This window comes from Hydra vulgaris, chromosome 12, assembly GCF_038396675.1.
Source record: "Hydra vulgaris chromosome 12, alternate assembly HydraT2T_AEP".
NCBI classification, from domain to species: Eukaryota; Metazoa; Cnidaria; class Hydrozoa; order Anthoathecata; family Hydridae; genus Hydra; species Hydra vulgaris.
The window spans coordinates 60,888,666-60,901,486 of record NC_088931.1 but is presented as its reverse complement, the minus strand read 5'-3'; the positions used below and the strand labels follow the sequence as shown (position 1 = coordinate 60,901,486).

The 12,821-nt window shown below is 29.4% G+C and overlaps 1 protein-coding gene across 2 annotated transcripts in view; it reads left to right on the top strand.

The window, feature by feature from the left end:
• LOC100206284 (intraflagellar transport protein 172 homolog) overlaps positions 1-12,821 on the top strand; it is a 73,204-nt gene that overhangs the window by 51,840 nt on the left and 8,543 nt on the right. For both annotated transcript variants that reach the window (XM_065813970.1, XM_065813971.1), the window contains 6 exons: positions 3,263-3,349; positions 3,498-3,614; positions 3,759-3,869; positions 5,466-5,582; positions 5,835-5,930; positions 12,206-12,265. In XM_065813970.1, the coding sequence (XP_065670042.1) occupies positions 3,263-3,349; positions 3,498-3,614; positions 3,759-3,869; positions 5,466-5,582; positions 5,835-5,930; positions 12,206-12,265 (588 nt within the window). The remainder of the gene's footprint in view (positions 1-3,262; positions 3,350-3,497; positions 3,615-3,758; positions 3,870-5,465; positions 5,583-5,834; positions 5,931-12,205; positions 12,266-12,821) is intronic.

Below are 12,821 nucleotides of genomic sequence, written 5' to 3'. Positions count from 1 at the left end.
TTGCAATCTTTTAAGTTGTCTGTCAATTGTTATCTTGTTCTATAAACTTCATCTTTTCTCTCCCAGTAACTTTCAACTCTAATAGTATTTGCTTGCAGCCTTGTTGGAAGCAAAGATGTTAAAAAGATATTTATATAAAAAACATAAATAACATTACCCTAATTTATTCTATATTTTTGTGTTGTATTTAGATTTGAATAGATTAAATAAAACTGTTACAAAATAAATCTTAAAAAAGTAATGTTAAAAAAGCAATTATTTTAAAAATTTAATAAATTTTTTGATAAAAGTTTACTAGCTTTTAGATGCAAATTATTATAATAATGAAGTCATTTTGTTAATAAACTTTTTTTAATGTTATTTTTTAAGTGTACTGAGTGAATACAATATGTAACTTCTTTTACTGCAACATTTTTCACGTTTTTGTTAGTATAATGGTGTATATTTAATGTTTATACTTAGGCATTCCTTAAAAAAAATCGCTTTAAGTCAAACTAATATCTTATATCAGCCAAAGTTCAACATAACAGGAATTCACTTTAGTCAAACATTTGTTAAGTCAAACCATTTTCCTTGGTCCTTTGGAGGTTGGAGCTTTGGAGGTTTTTTGTTACAAATTTACATTCAAGATTGCATGCAACTAATAAGTATGTTGGGACTTACTAATAAAGTAAATAAAGAAAATAAATAGAAATAAAATGACATAGAAACAGTTAAACGGTGATTGCTGCATACTGTATATATTTGGAAAAATTAAAAAATAAAGATATTTTACTCTCCTCTACCTAATTGTAGCGAGGTGGGGGGGGGGGGTAAATCTCTGATTTTTGTAAAAAATCTCCTCAATTTCAATTAATTACAACACCCTCCCCCCCCCCCTCCTCTCCCAAACAAAGAATATTTCAGTAGTAAACATTACATAGATTCTTTTTGCAATTGTCTTCCAATAGTTTTTAATTGTCCCTCTATTTTTACAAGGCATGGCAATAGGGAGTTCCTACACCGACTTTTAACGTCTTCAATCTTGAGAAAGAGTTCTTTAACAAGTTTTAAATCTTGATTATCTGAGAGTGGACTTTCAGGATCTGGATCTACTTCCCTGTCAGTTGGTGGTAGATCAAATTGCTTGTCGGCTTCGTCATTTTCACTATCTTCATCTGAGTTATAGATTTCATTATTAACCAAATCATCTCCATCACCCTCATACAGCTCTATGCCTTCATCTGCAAGTTCCTCTTCATTGTGTTGGCAACGTTTTCCTCTATGAACACCTTCAGGAGGTGTTATCTGTTTTTTTAAATCCTTTAAACTTTATGGTTGTTTCCATATAATTAGCTCCTCCCTGAAGGCTAGCATCTCCTTCCCTACAAGATCCATAATTTTCTTGCTGGCCAAGTGATTTTCAGAACCATCAAAAACCAGAGTCATCATATTTTTCTTGTAAACAATCAATTTTATGATAAACTTCAACCCATGCATCGTTGAACATTAGCATCATCTGATACCTAGATGGCACTGGTATTTTATCTGGATGTTTAATAAGAAGGTCAAGCATCAATTGCATTTCCTTTTTCACGTAACCAGCTTTGCTTTCTCTATGATATGAGGTATAATTTACCAGGACATCCCCAGTTATGCTACTACCAATATGAAATAAAAAGTAACTTTTTCGAAAAAGAGCAGAATCTACACCCCAATCTATGATTTTTTTTACTGTTATGCCTATTCCCCTTGAACTATTTGACCCCCTCCTCCCCCCCCCCTCCCTTCCTATAATTAGGTAGGAGAGAATTATGCTTAAAGTTTTATTAAAAAACTAAGTAAATACTAGGGTAAACTGGGGTAAAATGAACTATTATTACAATATTAAAAAAAAAAAAATTTTAAATTTAATTTAAAATAATAAAACTAATAATACTTTCTAAAATTCAAACAAGGTTGAGGTAAAGTAAACTTTTTTGATTTGTTAATGTTTTTTTTTTTTGTTAAAACCAGTTGTATTTTGTGTGAACCAAACTAAAAAAGTTATTTAGATTTTATTGTACATTTAAAACTTTTCTTACTTTTTTTTACACTTGGTTCTTTTATCATCACAGAGAGCATCATTCAAATCACAAGCACGTGAACTGATATTTAATTCAATAAACAAGTTTCTATATTACTAAACTTCAGATTCTAAAATCAACCTTGTGCAGTCTAAATAAACAGGGTACTATAACTTAAGAAAAAAAGATTAGTTCACTTTACACCTATAATTCTTCAATATGTCTTCCTTAAATTTCCATTCTGAAACTTTGAAACCTTTTTCAAATTTTTTTTAACTAATGGTTTTTATAACAAAGCAAAACCATTTTATAATTAGCTAAGCATAGCAACATCCTTTTATATGACAATATATCTGTTAATAAATCAAGTTGTAAAATTGCGCACCAGAATTGCTGGCAAACACACCTTTTATGCACAATTTGGGACTAATAATATTTGGTACAAAACTGCTATTGTTAATGTCTGTTACCAATAGCAAAAGAATCTGTTAATCCAAGATATTATGCTTTTTTTAAATATCTGAAAGGAATAAACTATCTATGTTTCTTTGCAGATATGTCATAAAATAATGTAATGTATTAAGAATATAAAATGTGTGCTATATTTTATATTCTTAATACATTACATTATTTTATGAGCCTTCAACCTTGTAAAGACATAAAGCTTTACAAGGTTGAAGGTTAATTTATTGATAAATTTTTACAATTTTAAATACATACATTAACATGGATAATTAGCTTAATCAGTGCAGCTGTTGATCATACATATTTGTACTGCTGCATGTGCTTTTTGTTCTTGTTTTTTTTTACTAATGTAAAAGAAAGTAAAAGATTAAGTATGGTACTGTTATTTTAATAAACCTAAAAATTTGAGAAAAGCCTGCTTCTTATTGTTTTCAGTTAGCTTTTGTTTAAAAGGTTAGGGCCACGTTAAGCAACTGAAAAAAAAACTCTATAATAGTGTAAATAGCAATGTATTCTGAATTTGCTTCAAATTTTTATTTATAAAAAGTTATGTGTAGTTTTTTTATTGTAAATAATTTTTTTATAGTCAAGTCTTTATTTACAACACGCAGTTTACCACACGCTGTAATATAAAATAACTTAATGGTGTGTGCAGATATTACATCAATGTTCTTTCTAAGTGGCTGTGATGATCTAATGAGTCTAAATAAGTTGTTTACAAATTTATTTTGTTTACTCATATATTAATTTAGTTAATAGGTGTTGATGTGATTGCAGCATTGGATATGTATGTTGAACAAGGAGCTTGGGCAAAATGTATTGAGCAAGCCAAAAAGCAGGTTTTTCTGATTATATTTAAGTTTTTTGCATAATATATTATAAAAAGAGTTATTAATATCCATTCTTTAAAAAGAGTTATTAATATTCCAATATTGTTATTTATCCTGCAATTTTTTTCTTAAATATAAAAAAAAGATTCATTTTTAGTCATTTGAAGTTTTAACAAAGTATGTAACACTGTATGCTGCACACCTTATTAAAGAAGGAAACTTAGAGGGAGCTTTATCACTGTTTGTTGAACACGGTGCCCCACCAAATCATCAGGTAATTACAGTATTTTTAAAACTAAAATAAATTATGCTTTAAAATTATAAATTTATTGATCTGCTTTTAAAAACAATGTTTTTTGAATATAGTTTTAAATTTCAGTAAATATGATTTTTGTAATTATAAAAATCATTCCAATAGAACTTCAATGTCTACAAGCGTTTAGTTGAAGATTTATTTGCAAAACCAGGGTTAAGTGGAGCAGATTCATATCAAGTTTGGGCAGATCTTAGATCAATGCTTTATGGTTTGGTAAATAACTTTTTCTTTTTTTTTTTTAGTTTGTTTATGTTTTTTAACTCATTGTCAATATTATTTATTTATTTGTGACCATTCTGTAGTTTTTATCAATATTTCTTTAATCAACATAATTCTTTATCTCAATTTATCTATAGTTTTTTTGAACACATCTGCAAAGTGACTGCTACTTTTACTGAGTGACTGTTACTTCTACATAGTGGCAGCTACTTCTACAAATCTCTGAAGTTTTATTTACACCTATGAAATATAAACACCAGAGTAAAATATTTTCAAAATTATATATTAAAAGTTATTCACATCTTGATTTTTTCAATATTTAATAGAGATGTACCGGAATGGAAATTTTGAATTCTGGGCAGAACCGGATTTGGTGGAATTCTTGTTCCGGTCAAAATTCCGGCTGAAATTAATAAAATTACGACTGGAACAAGAATTATATTTAAGTAATTCTTTACCTTCAAGATTGAAAGTAAAAATCTACACCTCAACATCTTGGCTCATAATATATATATATATATATATATATATATATATATATATATATATATATATATATATATATATATATATATATATATATATATATATATATATATATATATATATATATATATCAGCCCTCAGAATTAGGGTCGGCATTCAGCAATGCCAACCTGAATGCCAACCTTAAGATGTTTGAGGTTTACAAAAAACTGCTGACCTTGTTTCTATGTTTTATGGTAAGACCTTGGTATCAAATTTTTTTGCCGACCTGATGCCAACCTCTAAAAGATTGAGATCGGCAAATTATGGTCGACCTTATTTTTCCTAATTCTGAGGGTTTCATTAATTTGATTCTTGTTTCATTTAAATCTAATATTTTGCTTTTATTTGTTTCTTCAAATTTTTTTTATTGAAAGTTTTAACCTGCATAATATTTATATTTAAAAATATTTATTTGTTTTCTATTTTTTCCATTTAGGTTAAATTTGAAATATTTCCTTATTATGCATCCCATGTTTTTTAACTATTTAAAATTTAAGTAACATTCAAAATAAGGCTTTTCTCAGAAGCAATTAACATTTTTAATGAGAAAAGAGCTAGTGTGTTGCCTAAAACTGGATAGCAACTCTTTTTGCTCCACAATATTCCTAAACTTCAAGAAATCCTTACATAATTGGTTACTGCAAATAAAGTAACATGTGTTTGTGTTTGTTAAGAAATTTGTATTTTTTACCTAGGTTTACCTATATTTCTTCATTGCACTGTAGGATAATGATTTTTTGATTTAATTTACACAGCCTGTGTCACATGTCTTTAAAAAAAAGGTAAAAATTAAATTTCGCCATTCTGGCCTGAAATATAATAATTCCGGCCAGAACCTTGATGTAACAGTGTTGCATAGATTTTATGTCTTTAAGTTAATAAGATTACAAACAATGAGAATATAAAATAAAATAAACATGTATCTATTAAGAATTATCTATTAACTGAATTAGTGTGTTTTACAAAGAGAATACTGAATGTTTTTAAATAAGAGTAATAAATGTGTAAAAAAATCAAAATATGTATATATATAAATTAGGAATCATTTCCTTTTTATTTTAGTGTGAAGGCTTCACAAAGAAACCAACAAATCCTGCCATTATGAAGATTTTTAATACCATGTTACTTGTTGCTCATTACTACGCTGTCCGTGCTGCTGTTACACCAAATAAAGCTCTTGTAAAAGTTTTTCTTTGTTTTTTAGATTTCTTTAAACCTATCAGTGTAAAAACTGGCAGATTTTTTTTTTGAATTTTAAATGGGGATTCTGATAACTTTCTGGTTTTAAAATTATTATTGCTACCTTAATTTTACTGCTACTTACTAAGTTAATTTTGGGCTGGGGTTGGGTAGCATTTTCAAGGTAATAAGTGTTCTGGAGTGGGTGACATTTTAAAGATAATAAGTTATTATAGTTTTGAAATGTTTTAGGAAATAATTCGCACCAAAATATCAGTTTCCTTGCTTCGTTACTCTGATATGATACCTTGTGATAAAGCATTTTACGAAGCTGGCATTGACTGCAAAGTATTTTTTTTTTCTATTTTTTAACTTTGTTGTTTTTATTAATATTTGTGAAATATATTGTTTTTATATAATTAGATTTATGATGATAATGATGATTATGATCATAAAAAATGAAACCAAAAAATAAATTATACACTTGATATATATAGAGAGAGTTATTTTTTGTCATTTTCACACAAGAATACAAAATATTTAAAGATATCATAAAAGATTTCAAAATGGTTTGGTGAAAAGTTTTGAATCATTACCTTCACACAGTTGTTTTGAATTGTTTTAGTATATTTTTAAACTTATTTACATAGTATGTAATAAAAAAAAAAATCAAAAAGATTTCAACAACACTATGTAGCTTCAACAACGCTATGTAGTTTCAACAACACTATGTAGTTTCAACAACACTATGTAGTTTCAACAACGCTATGTAGTTTCAACAACACTATGTAGTTTCAACAACGCTATGTAGTTTCAACAACACTATGTAGTTTCAACAACACTATGTAGTTTCAACAACACTATGTAGTTTCAACAACACTATGTAGTTTCAACAACACTATGTAGTTTCAACAACACTATGTAGTTTCAACAACACTATGTAGTTTCAACAACGCTATGTAGTTTCAACAACACTATGTAGTTTCAACAACACTATGTAGTTTCAACAACACTATGTAGTTTCAACAACGCTATGTAGTTTCAACAACACTATGTAGTTTCAACAACACTATGTAGTTTCAACAACACTATGTAGTTTCAACAACACTATGTAGTTTCAACAACGCTATGTAGTTTCAACAACACTATGTAGTTTCAACAACACTATTTTATCAAATTGAGCTCAACAACAGTAAATGTTAAACTCAGCAGTAGATGTTCAGTTCAACAGTAGATGTTCAGTTCAACAAGAGTGATTTTCAACAGTAGATGTTCAGTTCAACAAGAGTGATTTACTGTTGAGCTGAAAAATGATTTTCAGCTCAACAGTAGATGTTCAGTTCAACAAGAGTACATGTTGAGCTCAACATCAGTAGATGTTCAGTTCTACAAGAGTACATGTTGCACTCAACATCAGTAGATGTTGAGTTCTAACAGTTCTCACTACTTTTAGTTCAACAATAATATTAAAAATAATAACAATAATGGCTAAAACTATTCCAAATAAAGTTTATTTCTAAATAGAATTATATTGTATCACTAAGATTATTTTTTGCTTGAACAAGTAAATTTCATTGTTGATCAATGTGGTTTGCAAGAAAAATATATATCTAGCTCTTTCTTAAGTAATGTTTTTTACACATACATTATTTTCTATATTGTAAAGTTCAATTAAAATCTGTTTCATCTTTTCTTTGATTACAATAACTTTAATTTGATTAATGAGTTTCTTTAATCTAATTAAAATTTGTTTGAAGGAAAAAGTTTAAAAATAAATTTATTAGAAATAAAATAACTATATATAAAAAAACATTAAAAAAAAAACTCTTTCATACACTAAATTTTTTTGTCATTGTTCATTTGTTCATTGTTCATTGATTTTTTGAAGACTGAATCCCATGTATGGTTATTAAAAAATTAATTTTATTAAGAAATCATATTTAAAATGTTTGATATTTTTAATATGAAGTATAGTTAATCTAAATCAACTAAATGACACTCAATACTTAAGTTAGTTTTAACTTGGATAATTTTTAGGGTTCGGACTCACACCTGTCCAAAATTGGTAGAAACTACTTTGAAGCCCTCCAGAAAAACCCTTTGGAGGGATGATTTTGGTATTATTCCTGATCACAAAAATGTAAAATTTGAAATCATCTGTAACCGTCCGTGGAAGAAAATTTGATTTGAAGAATTTCTCTGTTTTAAGATAATTTAAAACAATGGTTTAATATCTCATTTGCATTTTTGCAGCATTTTTTGATAAAATAGCAATCAAATACTTAAATAAATACTCAAATAACAATTTTTTTTGCAATAATTTTAGCTTTCCTTTCCATTTAAAATATTTAAAAGTCAACAAAAATTTTTTCGGGAAATAGCAAATTCTCTGATACTTTACCTTTAGAATTAGACCTTTTATTGAGCAAAATTTTGTTAAAAGTCTCAGAAAAATGCCAAACTCAAAGAAAACTCATGAAGACTGTAGAAAAACTGTTTGTATCTTTTGCTTGAGAAAATATACAAGAGAGTTGAACAATCAATTGATCAATACAATTGAAACTGTGCTCCAAATGAAACTTGACATATCAGACTCTAGAGTTCCAAAAGGGATTTGTGACACATGCAGGGTTGCTCTTGGAAAGAAGAAAAATGGTGAGAATGTTTCACTTCCTCTTATGTTTCAATTTGAAACTATAAAAAACAGACCTTCAACTCGGGAACAGGACTGTGACTGCCTGATTTGTCAAATAGGACATTTGAAGTCTTATGAAAAACACTCACTGGAGACTTCCTCTGAACATTCACAGTCTTCTTCAAACCAAAAAAGATGTTCAGAGTGCTTGTCAATTCTTGGAAAAGGAATATCACATAACTGCTCTGACTTCTCATTTCGTGAAAACATGAGAAAACTAGCAATGAGGGATTCTCTTGTCAGTGAGCAAATTGCAGCTTCAATTGTTACTGTCAAAGAAGCATCTCCACATGGAACTGTCAAACTTGCACGAAGCAGAGGTGGCCACCCTTTGTGTCTCACAAAAGGTACATAAATTTATGCTAAAATTACTATTGTGTTATGTACAAGCTTTAAGACTAAACATTCTTATCCTTAGTTTACTATTTTAAGAAATCACAGACACGTTATCAAAAAGCCCCTTGTAAAAAGAGATATGTTTGTTAGTTATCTCTTATAATAAAATAAAAGATTAGTTAGTGTTTAATGTACCCTTAAATTTGAGATAGGGCAATGTTTGAATAAGTACAAAATTTATTTTGTTGCATGATAAGGTACACCAAACTTAACTTACAGCTGAATTTAGTTGAATCAAACATATCAAATAATTATCCAGGTTTAGTGTAGTGTCAAATCAGTAAATGCATATTTTCTTACACATTTAGACTAGCACCTAGCCAAAGATCAAAATTTGTTAATTAGATAGTCAAATGCTTTTTACTACTTATGTTTGTTTATCCATCATAATATCATTATACTTTAAGTGTCTATTTTACTTGTAGCAAACAAATACAACTATATATAAATGTTTTCAACTTTATTTTAGGACCATCAAGTGCCAAAAAACTTTTTGGAGACACCCCACTACTGACAGCAGAAGATCTGGTGAATGTCCAAGTCAACACTGGTTTGTCCAATTCCTCAATGAATAAATTGGTGTCTACCATAAACCAAGTCACCAAAAGTCACGTTGTGAAACCCAACTTTAAAACAAAGTTTATTGAGATTAGAAAGAAGCTGTCTGCTCATTTCTCTCAAACTGACATTGAAGTCTGCAATGACAAATCACAGAGAAGGAAGCAATTGGTTGTACACTGCAAAAACCTAGGAGAACTTCTGAATGATGTCCTGCTTCAAAGACAAGTCTATACACAGCACATTGTGAAGCTTGGTCTAGATGGTGGTGGTGGCTTCTTTAAGGTCAGTCTGGGCATTCAAGAGATGGAGCAAGTGTTAGAGTCTAGGTCTCCACCTTGCAAGAAAACCTTGGTATCACAAGTAGCTAAAGAAAGTGGAGTGAAGCGTCAACTTCTTGTTGCTGTAGCAGAAGAAGTTCCAGAAAACTACAACAATGTAAGAAAAATTTTGAATCTTATTCATCCTGAGGGTGCCCATTTCCTCATCTCATGTGATTTGAAGTTAGCCAATATTATCTGTGGTTTGCAGTCCCATTCAAGCTCTCACCCATGCATTTGGTGTGAAGTTGACTCAAAGGATTTGTCTGCATGTGGAAGTCCTCGAACATTTGGTTCATTGAGAAAATGCTTCAAAGCATTCCAGGACAATGGTCAGGACTACAAAAGAGCCAAAGACTTTAAGAATGTTGTCCATGAGCCTCTTTTAAGCTTGCCTGATAATGTCCTAGTCTTGGACTTCCATCCACCAATGGAACTCCATCTCTTACTTGGAGTAGTCAGCCATCTGTTCAGAGCATTGAAGAAAGAGTGGTTGAAAGCTGATGAGTGACCCAAGGCTCTTCACATCAAGCCTCAGCCTTTCCATGGTGGTCAGTTTGCAGGAAATGAGTGTAGAAAACTCCTCAAAAATATAAATATCCTTCAAAGGCTTGCAGAAGAAGACTGTGCGTTCAACATTTTTGGCATTGTTGATGCACTGAGAAAATTTGATGCAGTGGTGTCTGCCTGCTTTGGAATGACCCTGGAACCTGACTATTATGAAAAACTATCATCATTCCAAGCCTCCTATCTGGCTCTTGACAGAGTAAGTGTTACTCCAAAAGTCCATGCAGTGTTTTATCACATCAAACACTTCATAGAAAAGAATCAAGACTCCCTTGGAAAATATAGTGAGCAGGCCACTGAAGCTCTTCACCACAGCTTCAAGTCTCATTGGAGCAGATACAAGAGGCCAGTAGACCATCCAGAATATGGAAAGTGGCTGCAAACTTGTCTCATGGACTACAACAGCAAGAATATCTAAATTGGGAGTAAAAACTATTTTTTTATTCTGCCAGCAAACTAAGATTTTTTTTTTTTTTAGGAATGAGTAATTTAAAACTTTCTTCCTTCTTAGAACACACAGAATACTTCTTTTTATTCCTATCAATATTATGGACATGATTGTGGTTTCATGTGTGGTTAAGAATGCTTTGCAATGTAGAATTTAAAAACTAATATTTATTAAAGAATACATCACTTTATGAAAATGTCACAAAGTTTTTAGCTCTTTACCTTATGTTTTAATCTAGTTATGTACACATATGATAATATTTATGTTTAAATATAAACTTTCAAATTTGAATGCTCTAGAAAATCAAAAGGGTGTAAAGAACCTTCTGATCGGGCGCTTCAAAACAAAAATTCACAATGTGATCGCCCCTTGTGTTCGTCCAGCCATCAGACATCAGAGTTAAGTTTGTTTCAGAATTCAAAATTTCATTTACAGAAATAGAACATTTTGCGTATTGTTTGTTGAGCAGAGATCCTGATAAGGCTTTAGCATTCGGGATCACAGATGCGTATGATGGATTGAGCAACTTAACGAAATCCTTAAAGACCTCCAATTTGAATAAACAAAATGATATACCCGAACGGTAAAATAAATTAGCAAGCTTCATGTCGATATCATTTTTGAGCTCTTCATTAATTGGTGGATGTACACGCTGCGTTGGTGAATCAGACGAAACATTGATTAGATGTAATTACGCTTCATAATTATGCTTAGAAAACAATCTTTTTTCCTTGACACTGGCGTTTGGATATGTTGGCTTTTTATGCACTGCAAGGCGTTCCTTCGACCATTAAATAGTTTTGTTACATGCTAAACAAGTGCTAGAACGCTTCTCTTGATCAAAATTTGTCAAATAATTTGAAATTTCGATGTTTTCCATTTTAAACATTTTGAATGACGAAAATACACAATTTCTTGATTCTAAATCACTTTAAATTGTAGTAAGAAACACTTACGAAAGTTTATATTGATTGATTATATGTAGCTCGAACCAAAAAGAAACAGATAAGTAATGAAAAACTCGTAAAAAGTAGATAATTATGCAAAAATAATTTCAGACATTTGATTTAGATATTTTAAATTTTTCGTTTCCGTTAAAGATATGCGCATATTTTTCATTTTTTTATGCGCATATTTTTTCATATATTGATTTTTTTATATTTAATCAAAGTCATTAATAAATTACTATTGAATGATTTGATATGAAATACCCTTCTTTCTACTTGGTATGAAACACCCTACCTTCTAAAGATTGTATTTTGTAATATAAGAATTATATATATAAGTTATTTGTATTATATTAAAGATTAAAATTACAGTACATTACCTTATTGTAATTTTATTTATTTATCTTATTATTATTTAATTTAATTACCTTATTATTTTATTTAAAAACAGTTATTTGTTATTTAATTTTTATTAATACAGTTGAACTCTTGTAATTCTTCTATAATTCAAAAATCATTTTATTTGAGAAAATTCTTTGGTCCCTTCAGGGTTTAATATTTAGGATTGACTTCCTGATATTTGAAAGTTCTTTTAATTTGAACATAATTTGAGATCCCTTAAGGATTTCAATTACATAAGTTCAACTGTATTTGATACTGTTTAATAAATACTGTTTACAAAATATCTTTAGGCTGTTGGCTGGGACAATATGGCTTTTGTTTTTCTTAACAGATATCTTGATATAAGTGAGGTAAAATATTTTGATATGATTGAGGCAAGATTTCTTGATATATTGAGGCAGTAAGATTTAATATTAACTTTTATTTAAATCATTTTTTAATGTAATTTTCATTTTTTTTTAACTTTTAACAAAAATTCAAAAAGGTTATTATTATGCATAACAAAGGTTGTTTAAACAGACATAAAAAAGAACATGATGTACAAGTATATTAAAACGAGAAATAATTTGAAAATTTTTAGACACTTAAGTTCAAAGTATATTTTTTTATAGCTTTATTGGTGGTTGTCTTGGAAATTAAACATTGTCTATATTTTGTTCTATATCGCTCTCCTTCATCTCAAGAATGCACTCTTTTTGATGTTATTTCTGAGACGCTTTCCAAGCAATCTGAATCATTGACTTTCTCTTCTTGACTTTTGTCTTGTTTCTGATCATAGTCAGTGCTCAGTTTCTTTGCATTCACCTTTAGGTGCTTCTGCTCAACTCTTGATATCTCTAAAACTATTATTTTATTCTTCTTCATCAGAATTCCCTATCATCATACAACTACATTAAAGCTGACTGA